The following is a 17,759-nucleotide window of genomic DNA, read 5'->3' on the forward strand; positions in this document are numbered from 1 at the left end:
CGTACAGGCCAAGAGGACCCTGCGTCGGTGTGGCAATTAAGTGGTGAAGTGAACCGAGTGGACTAAAACGAATTGAACATTAATTTGCCTGTACTGCCTGCACGGGCAGACGTCGTCATTGCTTACCATTGTTTCTCACAGTCGGTACGTGCCCGTTGATGCTCTCTACCACTAGTCCTGTTTTTTTTCCCCAGATGTATCCCTTTTGTAATGCAGCTTGAGAAAAAAAATCTGTAAATCTTCCCGGGACATTAAACGTTACCAGCTTTTGTCATTAGCATCATAATAATGCAGCGATCGAGGCGATGCATTTAAATATTCTCCCGCCTCTTGTGACATTGTGAGATATTCTTCTTTACCCGTGATATCCCTGGGTTGTTTTTCTTTTCTTAACTCAGATGTGGTCAAAGCTATCCTGTGGCCCATTAGCATCGCATGCTGATCACACGCCGCTGAAATCGCCCTCGCCGCCCTTCCCCCGGACGAACCGACGTACGTCAAGCGGTAGCATCAGCAGCAGCAGCTCCGGAGGTCAGCGCGAGCCCCTCGGGACTCTTACCCTTGAGGTCGAGGTTGCGTGCCTCGTTGCCGTTCTGGGTCGCCATGTCCCTGTCCACCTTGAGCGTGTGCAGGTTGTTGGCGTCGCGCATGACGATCACGCTGTGCCACTGGTTGTCGTTGAGCTGCCCCTCCGACTTGCCCTTGATCACGCTGGGCCCCTTGCCCAGGTCAAAGGCGTAGTGCAGGTACCTGTAAGGCGGGCACATGGCTGGGTCAGGGCAGCGATGGAGGACATTCGAGGGGAGGCGAGCGCGCATTATGAGCCACGCGCGTGCTCGCGGGAAACGCAGCCCATTTACGGTCGTGTGGCTAACGTGAATCGAACTGTGGAGGGAAAAATTCCAGTGGTTTTCGGTTAGTCCACTGCTGGATGAAGGCTTTCGAAACGCCATGCTTTGTCATGGTGGGGGGGGGGGGGGGGTTGTTGGAATACATTTGTGGGGAGCGGTGGCGCAGTGGTTAACGCGCCGCGCTTTGAACCCAGCCGTCTGAGTTCTGTTCCTGCTCACAGCCAATATTGGTCGTAAAAATATGAACCAGGTCTGGCCATTTCCTAGGTAGACTCGGCCTTAAATCAGTAACGGCTACCGTGTGTCAGATATCTACTTCATATATTTCTTGCGCCGATGTGTTTTTTTTTAAATTTGTGTTACCTGTCTTCTCCACGAAGACGCTGACGATTACTTTGCCTGCAGCACGAACGAAATGTTGTCATCAAACTGCGGCAAATACCAGGCACTAAACCGGTACGGTTGAATGATCTGAATTCTTAAGAGGTTCTAAGACATTCACATCCAAAGTAAAAGATGCGCTGATGCAGGCCTCTTCCTCTCCCCCTTCCTCCCCCCTCTCCCCCCACTCCAAATCTCACCATAACTTGAATGAGTTTGTGATCACAGTGTTCGTTGCAGAATTTAAACCGCCCCACGGCCTGCTTACTTGTGGGAGCTGTACAAGAGGCCATTGTGCCTTGGTGTCAAGGATGCATAAAGCATTGGCGATAAATATTCCCGAATAGCAAAGTGGGCCTTTCTTAATCCAAAAGCTGCACCACATTTAATGATAATAATACTAATAAAAGCTTTACGGAGAACTTGAAAACTTTTGAATAAAAAAATACAACCGCATAAATATGGGTGTGGATATAAAGGTGCTAATTTATGGCTTCTTTATTAACACTATATCCGCTGTTGTTTCGTGACATACCATTAATACATTTTACGAACAGTATTTAGGTGATGAATATTCGGGATGCCCAACGCGGCTATAAATTGTTTTTAGTTACACTTGCATGAATCTTCGTTCTTTGGGAAGGGAGTAAATTGTGAATATAGCGGTGCCAAAAGTCATGAAACCTCTTTTTATGGCTTCGGGAAGGTTCACTCTGTGCGACCACGTGCAACAGTGGGACACGGTGGATGAGGTACAACGCCACTGCTTCGCCACGCAACATTGCGACCGCCTCGGTAGATGCACGCATAACTTCCATTTAATGGACTGTAAAGCAACATCAATCGACTGAGAAATCACTCGAGTTCCTCGCCGTGGTGTGAGAAATATTTAAATGCCCTAGAGCTCTGGATGCCACGGCATTGAGCGAGAGACGGGGGCGGGGGGGAGGTTGGCATTGAGAAACATTTTATATTGTAAATCATAAACGCCAGATGAGGTCATCCCTCTAGCGTAGTCCTGCGAGCTTCGTGAAAATATTGATAATGCCAGACCCCCACCGACTCCTTCCTCCTTCAATATGAAATGCATCACAGTACGGCGATGCTTGAATAGACTTATCTGTGTAAACCTTGCAATTGCTACGAAGGTACTTTAAACAAAAAGTGTGTCTCTAGTTTTCTTCAATTATAGCATTTTCAGGTAGGGGTTGCGCTCGCATAGCAAAACTGTTGGCGCACTATACCATTAGCCTGGCCACCCTTAATTCGATTCCTAGCCATGGCTAATATCACGGCAAGTGATGTCTAAATCTGCACCTACCAGCATGGTGAAGTGTCGTCAATCAATTCCCACAGTTGGCAGAACGTGGGAAGATGTTAATCCAGTAACGGATTGACAAATGGCTGTAAATTGCTCAATACAACCCACATTTAAATAGATGCATCTGGCTCTATATTGTAATTGCATGCACATATTATATTCTAATATTCCTATTCACACATAACTTTTTATGTTCTCTAGTCCTCCCCGTTAATAATGCCATTGTATAATATTGTTTATTTCGACAAGCAGGCAGAGGGTAGCAAAAGTGTAAAATTATTGGATTCCATTGATCATTTGTGTCTTCTCGTTATGTTCATCATGATCATTACGACCGTTATCTAGCCACTGCTGGATGAAGACCTCTTCCCTCAATGCCATCTCTATGTCCTGCGATGCCACAATCCACGTGTAATAGCAGTCACTCACAGCACTTTCTGCAGGGGGTCATTAGCGACGCCTGCAAAGTAGGGATCGTTTTTTTGTTGGGCTCTATAGAAACGTTAAAATGTCAAGGGGTTTTGGCAGCGAATGTTTGCCTTTGCTAAACCGTCTTGCAGCGTGACCCCCAACTGCTTACATGCGCCCTCCCCTGGATCGGACAGGCTTTGTGCGCACTGCACGATACTCAGGATGCCACTTTATTGCTGGAGAAAGCTCCACGAAATCGCTCGTCAATACCACGCATTTAGGAGCGGGGACTTTTTTCCTTTAAGGTCGGTGGGCTAATGTCCACAGCCTACGGGCCAGAGGCCATCAGATTTTCAGTTCTGCTGAACAGGGTCGAACAGCCACGCGAGCGGAATGAGTTTCAATTGTTCCTTGCAGGGCCAAGATTTGGTATCAGGACCCCAGGGATCGCAGGCTCGGCATTCCGATACAGATGTCGCTAATGAAAGAAAATGTACTTTGGTAAACGTGTCCTTGCCGCTGCTGATCATTGAACATTTGTCTCCGAACGCCCACAGCCGTACACGAGGAGATTGCTTTTTTTCTTTTCTCTATTTCATTTCCCCCCCCCTCTTTTTCCGTTGCCCTTTCTCTTTAGGCTCACCCTTGCACGAGCTCCAGCGCGATGAAGTCGGTGCCGTCGCCGCCGTTGTAGAGCAGGAGGCCGTCGGGCGACATCGTCTTGAACTGGAAGAAGAGGTGCATGGCCGCGTACGCCTGGAGCGTCGCCAGCGTCAGGTACGAGCTGCGCGTGCGGAAGGTAACGGGGTCCGCGATGATGGTGCGTAGCCCGAAGCGCGCGTTGATCTCGCAGAGCGCCACGTCGCCATTCTTGCACAGGTCCAGGTAGGGCAGCCCGTTGAAGACGAGCGACTGCAGGTGGCCGATGAAGTTGGACGGCACCACTGAGGTGTAGCGCCGCTCCGTCATGATGCCCGTCTCGATGTTGTGGAACTCGAGGCGGGTGTGGTCGCCCGCCATCTCATCTGCGGCGCGGCACGTGACGCAGAGATTCGGATCAGATGGCCCCCCCCCGCTCCACCCTCTCTCGACAGGTGGCTAAGTCGCCCTCGCATTGCAACGTAGTTTCGGCGTGATTGCGGTATTGTGGCCGTGCAGTGGTGCACTTTCTCACAAAGCGCCGATAGTGACCGATTGTCGAATAATTGTAACAACAAAAGAGCGCAAAGGATTTGAAATATGGTCAACTTTTAGCGTGCGCATGGACACAACATTACCTACAGCAGTGTGCGGTGAATATTTAATCTCGTCATGCTTTCAATGTCGTGTAACGGGCATGCAAAATGGAACAACACGGCTTTGGCATGGAGCGGTTGTGGCTGCGCGTCGCCGTTACCTTCTTTGGAAACCTCGTCAACGGACAGTTTGAGGAGCTTTCCGCGCCGGGAGACGCGCACGGTGTGCCACTCGTTGTCGTTGAGCTTCTGGCCTGCGTGCAAAACCTCCGGCCCCTTGCCTGCGCCGCGGGCACGGAGAGAAGGGGGCAATGAAAGGCGGCAGTGGGGGAGTGGAAGAGAACACGCACACACTTCGGCGCAAGGCTCTGGGCAGGTGCCGTCAACAGGTGAGACCCTTCGCTAGGAGAAACAGTTCCCCACGGTGCACTTTCAGTGCTTTTTCCCCATGCATGGGGCAAGTTGTGTTTCTAATCAACGTGGAATTGGTAGACTAGAGCCGGGTAAGTAGGGCAGTGCTTTGTTCTCGCCATGTGAGTTTACTGAACTCTTGGGAGAGATGGAAACTTCCATTTGGTTCAGCCTTATTATGGATAAATCCCCACTAATTGTTCGCCACCTTACTTTTTACACAGATTTGGAATGCGCACCCATGTGTTTTTACCGCCAACTGTATCGCAGAATATTATTTTGCAACAGTAAACATACATTTATGTTATTTGGTGAATGTTAATTATATAAAAAAATTCTTGTTAATCAACCTGACCAGAGGTTGTGATTTGTATCAGAATTAAATTTAAATTGAAGTGCCTGTCACTGCTCTTGTTTGCAGGGTGCGTTAGCAGCGCAGATACAATGTCAAGACTCGTCCATTGCACTGCTTGAGAAAGATAACAGCTTGTACGTATGTTGAACTTATTTCGCACAGTACGTAGCCAACCATGCTAATCGGAAGTGCGGGAAAGGACCACAAACGAAACACAGAAAGCAGTTATAAAGAAATGAATTTGCAATCTAGATTTAAAAGTGCATAGCTCCAGTGGCTTCCTAATATCGGAAGAGCATTCCAGACGGCCGCAGAAGCGCACCTGAAAGCGCGCGATGCGGTGACCGTCTTTGTTCGATGGCTGAGCCAAAAGCCGCTTTGAGGATGATCGGAGTTCACGTGATGGTTCACGCTCCTTGACGAGATCAGCAAGGTGATGTGGTTCATTTGTGGCAAGTACTTTGTCTATAACAAGTCAGACCTTATAATGTGTTCAAAGCGGGAGAGGCAGTGTCGGAAGCCGATGCAGCTCGACGAGCACTGGGTGGACATGGTCGGATATAGCCTCTTTGCTTATCTGGGTATTTTGGTTAACCAAAAATCCCACTTTTACTTGGGATTGACAAATGCTCACGAAGGCTTCCGTATGTTTTTTAGTTAAGGTTGTGCTCTGCAGTGTTGAAACGACAACATAATTAAAGTTGGAATCATCTCTGAATAATACGCAACCAAGGGAACAAATATTCCATAAAATTGTTGGAATAAGAGGCCTGTGTATTACACTTAATTTTTTATAATTATATGAAAGAGGTTATTTTTCAATCTCAAGTTGGTCCGTTTGCACGTTGTATAGTTATGTTAGACATCGGCTTTTTTCCACAAATTTAATTTAATAGACGCGGAGTGTTGGAGAAGCTAAAGTACATAGTTAAAACTTTTAATTTCTCTAAAGGCACAACAAAAAATCTATTTGGCACTGTTATCTACCAGATTTCAAAAATTAGATTAATTTCAATGTTTTACTCTCATGAGTTTCAATTATTTAAACGTCTGTCTAGGGGTTTTCTCGGTCGTCACCAATGGCGTTTTATTAATGCTTTTTATTTGCTGTAATGAAGGAACATGGCAATTGAATCCCATGAGCTTTGACAAGAGGTTTAATCTATTTAAGAGAAATTCCCAGCCTTACATGTTTTAAATATGAACGTGGAAATATTAGTCTTGTCTGGTTTCTTTTGCATTCGCGGTGGATTTTCAGTGGAATTCTGCCGGTGTGTTACGCACAGCTCTGCTGTAATTGCATCCGTTGATGTTTCTTGGCATCGTCGGACTTTGTGTCGTGATCTCCTCTCTCTCTCCGCGTTGCATCCTTACCCCCTTTTCCTCCGTCCCCACACCCTTTCCGACCAGGAGGTGTGGAACGTGCTGAATTATTGAGGCTTATCGATGCTTTTTAAAATGAAATAAAAATTCAAAGCGGAAGAGGCAGTGGCCGCTGCTGCTGCTGCTGCTGCGAATTTTGGGGGCGTCAGCCACAAATCCCATTTTTATATTGCACCTGCAGTTTATCGGTGAGCGGTGGGTGGGTCTCGGCCGAATTAGAGAAACTCTTGTCGTCTCTGAATTAAAAAAGGGAATTGTGACGGCCGGCGTATGTCTTTGCACCGGTGCTACCGCCCCTCAGCACTTGTGCAATGGCTCGTCGCGGTGCGGCTGAGCTACGCACTCCTGCCACTGTGTGGCGATCTTGCTTCACGTTCTTTGCGGGCTCTCACCCTCTGGTAAACGCATCGATATTGGACGATTTACGGTGTTGTGCCGTACAGCGCTCTGATGTCTTTTAAGAGTTGTGCCACGTCTCTCGTTCGGCACGTTTCACTCCCGGCACGCGGAGCGAGACGCCGAACGATACCTGGCGCGACCCCAAAACTGACTCGCCAGCCTTTGTTTGGGGGATATTTGTGGTACGCAAAGGATGATGACGATTCTATTGGTGGGATAGCCGCGTCGCAACTAATCTGTCAGACTGGCGGTGTGTGCCTGATGCTCCTTTCGCGGGAAACGCCAGCTTCCACGGAGCGTCGTCATTTCTTGCTCCATTCTTGCATTGCGCGGGCTTCAATGTGGAAAATCACTTTTGTTATGACGAATTTCTCCTTGATGTTTTTAGTTGAAGTCCATGTCAAATTGGACCCGTCACACCAAATCCAGCACCGCTCGTCGGCGCCTGCTGTGCGTAGGGTTGTGCCACTCGGCCTTCGCCGTTTGAGCACAAAGGTGTGATGCCGGTTGACTGCTCAATTGTTGGTCCCTGTTGGAGAACGCTGGTCTTGAGCCTCTGGTGTCGTCCTCACGGGGATCGTCTGTGCAATACACTGCACATTGGAATCCGGGGTGTGATTGTGTGAGGTCCTTACGAAAAGTCTGATTTGGGACTTCTGAGCAATGTCAAAGACTTAGTAGGAGGGGGTTAGGCCTCGTTGTGCAGTAGCTCGTCAACCCATCCGACTCGCTCAAAATACATCCCTGCCCGCCCCACCCCCTACCGCCGAGCTGTATTTGCGAAGCTGTGAGCGTGCAGTCACCTATTGGTGACCGTATTTACTATTATAAGCAGGCGTGTTTAATTGGTACGGTTTGGACTGCATGCGCGTTCCGCTCAAGGTGGCACCCTGTGCCAAGGGATCGGAGGTTTTTTTTGACGATGATGTCAATTCGGGGGCGCGGAGGACCTTTTAAATCCGCGTTTTGCCGCACTGCACGTGAATCCAGATTATTGTTTGTGAGACACCTCGTGGCCCCTACTCTGTGCCGTGGCTATAATTGGGGGTAGGTGAATGCTCATTAAATCGGTTAACTTCATCATTAGGCCACTGCAGGTATGCACCGAAATCCGGGCTGCTGCTGTTAAGAGGGCCTAACACTGAAACCATCACTTCGAAAATGGGAGGTAAAAAAAAAAATATGAAGGGTACTTATCAATCATATAATCAAAAAAATATATCCATTGTTTCTGGCAATACAATCCCCGCCACCCCCAGGCTCAATACAAATAAAACTAAATTTCCAATAGTCACGGTGAGCCTTTTGATGCTCGACAGCACTTCGCAACACGTGTTCATGCGCGAGGTGTGAGGCATGTGTTCAGGGCCATCAAGGGAGTGAGGCTCCCTTCTCATTATCTAGACCCCCATCCCACCCGCATCCCCACAGCGGTAAAGCCACGTGTCGCCTGCACGTGCCCATCGGACGGTGAGCGCCACCTCTGCTTGCGAGCAACACGGATGAGTGAAAGGCAGGGGCATGCGTCAGCCTTCGGGCTCTGTGCCAGGCTCAGCAGGGCCACCGCTTGGCCCACTTGCCAGCCATGTGGCTCCGAGTTTCCGTGCATGTTCGCGTGGCCTTTTGCCTCTGTCTCTCACTCTCGCGTTCATGGCCCATCTGTACGACCACACCTGCCGCTCGATGCGTGCAGTTGTTATTCGTGAATGGCAAATTTGAATGCACAAATAAGCTATTAAATACATATGATCTCATCACTTTATCTCACCACTTTCGTTCTCTCTATCGCTCTCGATGCAGTCGTCTAGACTTCCAGATGCGATTCGTGGATAGCTAAAATCGCGGATAGCAAGTTCGTCAATAACGAGGTAATATTCTACTCCGTATTGTGTTATTGGCCTGGTTCTGTGATTATTAATAATAAAATACATTAATGGTTGTAATTACAGGTCACTAATCTATGCAAGAACTGATTATTTTTTGTCAAATTTTTACATCAACCATAATAGAGGTTTTTTTTGGGTTAGATCGCGTAAATATATAAAAGGTTTCAGTTTGTTTTTATAACATCTTAACACCTGTTTTGTTGCCAGAAAAAAAGGGGAAAACCTATTCACATATGTTGGTACTGGCAAAGGAGGTCCCATTATGATATAAATGTGTCGTAAAAACCCACCACCACCTGACACAGCCAACTCGTAAGCGTTGTCACGTCGTTGGCTGTGTCGGGTGGTGGCGGGTTTTGATGACACATTTATATATTTACGCGATCTAACCCAAACAAACCTCTTATGGATGATATTGGTCGCGAAATCCTCCTACGTGTTAAACGGACTAATTTTTTACATCAACTCTTGTTTTTTCGTTCACATAACGGCTTTTGTTTTCGCTACCCCGGAAATAACATGAGATCATTTATTTTGCATGGGATTTGCATCCATCGTAAATAATCAATTGTAATTTGTGATTCAATGCACGTGTAACAAACCATTTTTAATTGATGAACTAATGCATCGTAACATTCCTAATCATAAATGACAAAATGATACTACATTAGTTATTAAAATTAATATTTTACACAGATATATATTTCAGTAAGTCTTTTCTGGATAAGCCCTTTTATGATCTTGGAGAGAGAGAGATAGAGAGGAAAAAAAACCCAATTTGGAGGTGCAGCTTCTTGAAAGAGTTCAAAGAAATTCATACACACGGCATGGAGATGAGAGATACGTGTGGCCGAGAAATATAATTGCATTTAAAACGGCGTGATATTTTCATGAAACTGACAATATTTTATACATCTGGGGGCAATTTTCAAACCCCTTTTAGCAGCATGAATGTCATTTTTCAAAATCTTGCAGCTTGGATATTTTGTGACTCTCTTTCGGCGTTGCACGTTTGGCATTTGTTGTTTTAAGTTAAGAAAACAAACTATGCTGGGATATTACCGACATAAATCCACAGAGATAGCACGGCACCTCGAAAAAAACAGTATAATATGCTGTGTTTGATTCTATATTCGAGGAAAAATGGAACTGTTAACTGGCAAGATTTGTAGAAGTTGCCCTAAAGGAGAGGCACAGTAATTATACGATCATCACTGCTCGGCTTGAAATTTGCAATGATGCGGAACAGACCTATTCCCAGGAAACTTGGTTTTCCTCACTGAAGCTAAATTGTCCTGGTTGGCTCTCGTTGTCAGTGTGCCATAACGCTGCGAAGGCATCGCATGATGTATTATTTTAATCTTGTTTTCACAGTCAAAAATGACCCTTACAAAATTGACGCAATCGATCCCAAATTTCATAATTTGTTCTGGAAACGATTAAAAAAACCGAAACAAACAAACAGACTGTATCGTCTCCAGTGGCTGCCGCAAACTGCCTTGCTGTTTTGTGTTGATGGCTCTGCGAAAATGTTTTTTTTTTATTGTCTCGGCTAAAATTCTGCCACGGTTCATCGTGCGCGGTAATCCGATCGTGCAAACACTTTTTGCCGCTGAGGCGTTGCGATGGTTCGGTGTACTCCAAGGGCAGGCACGGCCATGCCCTTGTCATCCAATCGCGGAGAGCAGCTAACGATTTGTATTTCTTCTCCTGGGCCAGGCAAGTGGCTTAGCCTGTGGGCTGGGGCAGCGCATTTGAAAATGGGGATTCCTTCTTCTCCTTCTTCACACAATGAAGTGGGGATGGCTTCAGCCGGTGAAATTTGCTGGATCCAGATTTAGTTTCTGCTAAATCAACTCGGGCTGGCAATCGTCATCAAATCTTTAATTGGTTATTTTGCAATTAAAACATTTAAATGTAAGTGCGTTATAGCTTGCGTTCTTTTCTTCCATTTTTGTTTTACTGTCACGGCACACTCAATGCGTATTGCACGAGAACGCGACCGCGAGGACGGCACACGCACGAGCATATAGCGTGCCGTTCTCACGCCTGTCATGCGGTCGGGTATTTTGGTGCACTTTTTGTAAGAGGGGGTACTTTTGGGGGGCGGGGGGGGGCGGTACACTCTTGTGCCACACCTTAGTTGTCAGTGGGGTGAATGATATGGGCACTTTGAATGCCGTCCATGTTTTAAACTTTTTTTTTCATATACACAAAATAAGCAGCAGTAAGCTTCCTATTGAGTCGAACTGGACAATGTTATATGACGTTTCACAAAAATGTGAGGAAAGGTAACGCTTTTTGTAATCGCCGTACGTGAAAGAAACACACCATATTTAGCTCCGTTCCATTACGTTAAATGTAATAAAAAATGAGCGGAATGTTTTGTCGTTACGAAATGATAGGCATTTGGAGAATGTTACATCAAAATTAAATGGGCTACGCATTTGTCTCAATGTTCTTTTGCCTGGGTACATTTTTTTTTATAATAAATTGGTCAGCGCAAGATTTTGGGGTAAGTCATATGGTAGGTCAAATGATAGATGTTAATTAAGTTACACGTAATTATATAATACCCCACATAATAGTGTCGCTCGATAATTGGATAGAAAAATCGAAGTGTTTGGTATGCAGTGAATACTGCTGCTGCTGCCCCAAAGTCCAACAGTTTTTTTTATTATATTCTGGCAAAAATATCATTACGCTTATTGCGATGCTTTTAGTATGTAGATGCCGCATAAATTCAAATTATTGTTATGAAAATATGTGCCTACGTGCAATTGCATAATTTATTTAAGCACTTACAAATAAATATAACTGTTCTGTGAAGTTAATGTTGAATTCTTGCACAATTATAGACACAACATATTTATATGCATGTATGTATGAGTGGGTTGGAGTGGGGGCGGAGTGATTAGCGCACTGCACAATAAACCCGGCCACCTGAATTTAATTCCAGGCCACTGATATGTGTGTACGTTGAACTTCTTATTCCCACCGTACGCAGCAAACCGTGCCAGTAGTGGGTGAAATTTGAACCAGTCATTTACCAATTGATACGGAACAGCATGGTGAAATATGGTTAAGCAAACTTCCATGACCAAACAATATGGTGAGGCTTTAAACCAGAAGCAGATTCACCAAGGGGTGTAAATTATTATATTTTTTTATACGAGTTCCCTCGACAAGTATTTTTTAGTGTAGCTAGTATGTGTTACTGATTTATTCTGACCTAGCAAGGTTTGAATGTCTGATTTCACAGATTTTAAAGCATTTTGTCCTCATGGTGACTGATTTGGGAGGGTGGTTGATGTTGCCAGGAAGGGAAATGGTGGACTTGAATGGCCTTTTCAGCCAATATTCTAAAATTAGATTTGATCCTCACTCTCTGTGTCCAGTTTTCTCCTAAACGTGTTGGTCCTTTTTTTTTCGTTTTCCCACTTTTTCCCTTTTTGGTCTCGGTGTTCTGTGTATTTCTGTCGATGGTGTGGAGTGCTTTGCATTGAGTGCAGTGTTGCTGCAAATCCCTATTATTGTAAGCATTGACAAAGACCAGCCACAGCACAATTTTGGCTGCGCAACCCAAAATTGAGGCCCGCACGGTAAACTGCTGCGGTCTGCGCTCCCTCAACAGAGGAATCGCAAAGCTGCACGAACTCTGTCCTGAGGCCCTCTCGTGCCGAGTAGACCTCGACATTGGCATTTAGCTCGTGAACTTATTGCCGTAAATGAGAATATAATTAACGAAGATATCTGAAGTCTGCCTCTTCTCCCGTGGCGCACCAAGGGAGCGAGCGAAATACCTTGACGGGGCCCCTACCGAGGCATTCTCATTCACCTCATCATTCTCAAATAGAACGGGTTCACCAAAGATGGGATTGCCCCCAATTTCAACTCTTCATTTACTCATGTCAGCCTTGTTGGAGCTGGCGACGCAAGCGCAAGTCAAACAAAGGGTCCCGTCGATGATGGGCAATGGGGATTTGTACTCCTGTCGGCTTCAACCACTTGCTACCAAGAGGAAGGGGGGGAAAATGGCACATTCGGGTCTATAATGGGAGGTGTGTACTTGAGATGTGTTCATTTACTTTCAAGTCAATCAACGTTGATCGAGGCTATGCCAAAGCTGGCGCGGCTCCGATGAGGCGCTCGGTTTTTTCCATTCGCAGAAACCGAGCCGTGCCGCCGGTGTCGCGCACAATGCGCGAGAGTCGAGAGGCGCGCAAGACGATGCGGCGACTGTCCACGCGGCACCCCAGAGTGATGCCACACACGCAGTGAATGCGCGATTAGCCCTGGGTCTTTGCCTGGCTCCGAGCCAAACTTCGAGACGTCTTGTGAGGCGAACGTATTCACGGTTTTGGTTGTGGCTTCACACAGCGAATATCGAGGGGAAGGACCACTCCATACGGCGAGGGGGTTATCACTGATGTGCCAGTGAAAGGGGAGGGGGTACATTGATTTCCAATTTGTGACGATGTGGATCCCTGGATGGTTGTGGCCCAGCTCGACGAAACTTGAACCATAGTCCCTGACCGGCGGTGTCGGAGGCGATATCTTCGCACGCTGCTTTGTACCCAGGGGGTACAGCAAACTCATTTGGTGCAGAGAAAAAAAAGATCATCCACGTGACGTCCCAATGGCCCAGCGCACCAATGGCTCAATGTTCCAGGGAAAAACTCGTTCACACTTTGGCACCAGTACCAGTCATCTTTGTGAAGCTACTTTGCTCACAAAGCTGGAGTGTGTGCTCCAGTTTTCTCTTTGGAAACTGCCTCATAATCGGCTCCTTTCAGTAGCTATTCATGATGTCCTTTGTGTGGGAGAGCTGGTGCTTTCGTTGTGTAACATATGAGCCGCTGGGTCTAAGAGGAATATTACAGTCGGGGGTTCTGATAATAGCCAGGAAACCATGTGAGTACTCAGGGAACCTTACTGAATGCCTGCAGAATGTCCTGGCCAGAAATAAAAAAAAAGTTCCCCACTTCTGTGATCAGACGATGAGACCTTGACCCAACAGTGTCAGCGTTGTTTGTTAACCAGCAGTTTTTTTATGCCCTAGCAGTTCGGGTAGGCATCATGCCAGCCTGTGAGCCACTTCCAAGGGCAGACTTAGCCGTGGACGGAATTCTCACCAGGACAGCTGGTGCGCTTAGATGTGGAGGAGTAATTGATAAATTGCATAAAGGCGTTGTGGCAGTCATATTTTTGCCGGCTCAATTTTCCAACCCATTGTCATTAAATCTGCCTACAACGCCACCCCCCCCCCCCCCCCCACGTAGCTCGCCGCTGCGACATTTGGGTAAGAGGATTTGAAGCGAGGGCTACGCTGACATGTCGGTCCAAATTGAGCAAAGATTTTGCAGTGTGTTATCTGTCGCTTTTGACCACAGACACAGGATTTTGCCCGAGGCTTCGAGTCCCACGTGCTTGTCATTCAACGCCGACCATGGTGAAGAACTGATGTTGCTGGTAGCCGCGTCCATATTTAACATGCAAATTTGCCAGGGTTTTGTTCAAACAAGGCGACCGTCACAACTTATTTCTCAGCCGCTGCCTTCACATGCATTGAATCGGCGCATTTCAAAATAGAATGGGAAAAAATTGCAGTGTCCCAATTAATTGATTTCCACGTTCGCTCCTCCTCACGCAACGTGACACGGGTATGCAATTGTGGCTGTGTTCAGCAAGGTGGCTCTTGACGCTAACAAATGCAGCTATGAAAGGAACAGGGCCAGGGTCAGTTCCGGGGCAGTTGGGGCCAGCGGCATTGGCTGAAGAGTGAAATGTGGATTTAGTTTTCTTCTAGGATTACAGGTAACGAGACTTTTTTCTCTCTCTCACTTTTAATGTGCCAGTTACAAATGCTAAGTCCCTGTCATGAAAGCTTCCAGGCGCACACAGTTGCTGATGCTGACAAAGCCCTGCTGCCAGACAGGTGCCGTTTCTGGGAAGGTCCACTTTAAGTCCATCTGATAGAGTTGCGCATGGGTTTGTGTACATTTTCTCTTGTATTATTGCAATAATAAAAGGTTGACAAAAGGTGATCTATGCACTGCATTATAAGCCCGCCAACCTGAGTTGGATTCCCGGCCATTGCTAACATCAGTGACGAGTGATATATCTGAACTGGCCTTGGGGCTCCCATTCACCAACTCTCACTGAGCAGTATGGTCAAATAAATCCCATTTTCGACACAGCGTGGGAAAGCTTTCGTCCAGCGGTGCATTGACCAAGGTCTATCTATGAATTATTTTTTTATTCTAATAATAATATATATATTCCCAAATGAATCCATTTTAAGACGTTTTCATAAGGATACTGCTTGTGATAACTGGCCAATTCTTTGAGTATTTTTCCACGTGAGAGGAATTCAGAATAGCTTGCTTCGAGCCACACATACGAGTGGATGGCTCTCAATATTTGCATCGATAGTTTGTAAAAACCCTACTTGTTGTACTGCCTCTTGCAGGCACCTCTTAGCTTTGCAAGGTGGGTCTTTCACACTTTAAGGCTCCATCTATGCACTATTCACCACTCTTCTTTGACAGCTATTATTCAATAGAACCAGGATAACAACATACTTCGTTGAAACCAATCAGAAAATAACTTGGAATGGACCTGATATCATCAGTTCTCTGAAGCTTAGCAGGCAAGTACGATTGAGCCTGCATAGTGCCTGAACTGGTGGCCCACGCGCCTGGACTAGTGGCCCACGCGCCTGGACTAGTGGCCCACGCGCCTGAACTGGTGGCCCACGCGCCTGGACTAGTGGCCCACGCGCCAGGTGTTTTTATGCTTGCGGAGCTACATTTCGGGCAGCAGAGGGGAAGTGCAGCAAAATCAATTGTTGCCCCACACTTTTACGTTCCTACACCTGTGCTCACCGTCTTTACCAAACACCATTGATCAGCGTGGTGAAACGTGGCCAAATAGCCTGCATGACCTGCAACCAGCTTGGGTGGGGGGGGGAGGCCTTCATACCGCAATGGATTGGCAAAGGGCTGTGCTACGTACAACCGAACACCACTACGGCACTGAAATTGAATGTTATTTTTTTTATGTACAACACAAGTTGGACATGGACACCCAGCTGGGTTTAATGGCTGGCCCCTTCCTAATTTGCCAGCTTTGTCTTCCAGGCCTGGTGCCTAATAGGTGTGGGGTTTTTGTGGGGCCACGTTCTTGTACCATGTCCCATTTGTCATTCTCCTGTAAGAAGCATGCGAAATGCAGATATCCCAGCGCCGGTGCACACCTGCATGCTAAATCTTTAGCCTACTGGACGAAAAGGTCATCATCATCATCATGCATGCCAATTTTTTTCGAGCACCTGCAGATCAGACAGCTGTTCTGTTCATAGATTGTGGGCGATTGGTAATACAGAAATGTTGGACATGCCCTCGTAAGGTTTATTTGAATTGCAATATGTTATTCCCATTGGGCTGCAGCATTTTCAGACTTTCACATTATTCTTTTTGCTGCAGCCAGCAACACGGCACTGCCAGTAAAGTGAGAATAAAATATACGCTGGATAACAAGGCCACTGTTTATTGGGCTAGAGATTTATGCTGGTGCTAAGGTGGCTTAGAATGGTTCACGATAGAAATCTGGGAAATTCTGGCAGCCACCTGAACACTAATTCCACGCCCGTGAGGTAGCTGTAGGAGAATTGAGATCGCCAATTTGTTTGTTTAACTTTGCCTGCCACAGTTACTGCCCTCGGGCAGAAGGTTTTTCAGGGTCTGCTTAAAGGGCCCGTGAGAAACATCGTCAGTTGTTGTTATAGCCAGATGCGAAATGTGGTCTAACAATAAATAAAGGCTCGACCAACAAAGCCTCCTACTGTTTTGTATTCGATTTTAATGAGAACGCGATGGCCAGGTACCTGGCTCAATGATCTTATGTGCGTTAGACACCTAACCTGCAAGGTGGCCAGTGTGTGACAGTGCGGAAAGTAGGTAGTTGACAAATCTCATTCCACATTTGTACTTATGAGTTTTCATCACGTACTCTGCCTTCCTCTCGCAACACAAAAATACTCAACAGAGGAATTATTCAAATGAATTAAGCAAGGCCCCTTTTGAGGCTTTCCTAAATATTTTAAGGTCATAATTATTCTATATTGCATGGGCCAGTCTTGAATATGTAACACATTCGCACGGGCGACCTTGGTCTTGATCGATACGTGGTGTTGATGTAATTTTATCAGTGCATGTCATAACCTGCGAGAATTGTTCTTGACCTTTAATGCCCTTTTTGACATCCACCCAAGCCCCCAGATGATCTCCATCTTCCCTTGCAACAACCGAGTGGGGCGGTGGGAAGGCAAACATCCACGGGGCCCTATCGTCGGCGGGCTCGACCACAGGGTTAGCCGTCATCTGTCAGAGCCGGAATATTAAATGGGGCGTTCGTCGCGTCAACGGGGGTACATAATGAATTCCGCTGATGTGCTCTCGTGGTTACGGAGTGACTCTTCCAGATGGGCCGGTCGTGGGTGCAAGGATGGCGGTGTCTTGTGGTGGCAGGGCCTCTTGAGCCATGTTCGCCTCTGGTTAAGTTGTGGAATGTGTTGTGTGTTGTGATTGGCTCTACATTTAAAAAAAAAACTATCTATTATGCTTTGACCCAAACACATTTTTTCTTGCAGTTGGTTTTACGGTGTGAGGTTGCGGATATAATTTTGGTTTATTGTCGACTTCAACCCCCAAAAACTATTTGAAATAAATATTTATTCTTCGGCGTTTTCACATTATGTTTGATAGATTTTGACTTTTATTTAAATAATCACGTCATATTTCTAATTATTTGGTCCAAATAAAAATAAAACGTGGGCTATTAAAATATACGACGTGGACATTTGTTCTGCACCTTTCTCTCTCAGTACGTGCTCCCCTTAGTATGCGCAGGTGATGAACGCTTTTTTCACAGCTCCATGCGTAAAGTGCAAACTTAAATGCATCGTCATTAACATTTAATAGTAAGAGGATGTTATTTTGGACAAAGCTATGTTAATATAATGCTTTTATTAATCCAAAATCATGTACTGAACTTTCATTGTAATGTTTTCCCCTGGTCTTTTTTAAATCAAAATAAATGCACATGTAAATAATCCGCAGTTGT

The 17,759-nt window shown here is 46.2% G+C and overlaps 1 protein-coding gene across 7 annotated transcripts in view; it reads right to left on the bottom strand.

The window, feature by feature from the left end:
* The window catches only part of LOC116943217 (neurexin-1-like), a 394,340-nt gene that overhangs the window by 105,557 nt on the left and 271,024 nt on the right, over positions 1-17,759 (bottom strand). For all 7 annotated transcript variants that reach the window (XM_032955895.2, XM_076067700.1, XM_032955893.2 and 4 more), the window contains 3 exons: positions 4,361-4,480; positions 3,608-3,989; positions 560-750 (listed from right to left, as the gene is read on the bottom strand). In XM_032955895.2, the coding sequence (XP_032811786.2) occupies positions 560-750; positions 3,608-3,989; positions 4,361-4,480 (693 nt within the window). The remainder of the gene's footprint in view (positions 1-559; positions 751-3,607; positions 3,990-4,360; positions 4,481-17,759) is intronic.

This window comes from Petromyzon marinus, chromosome 17 (assembly GCF_048934315.1).
Source record: "Petromyzon marinus isolate PM22_M1 ecotype Great Lakes invasive population chromosome 17, UKy_Petmar_22M1.pri1.0, whole genome shotgun sequence".
NCBI lineage: Eukaryota > Metazoa > Chordata > Hyperoartia > Petromyzontiformes > Petromyzontidae > Petromyzon > Petromyzon marinus.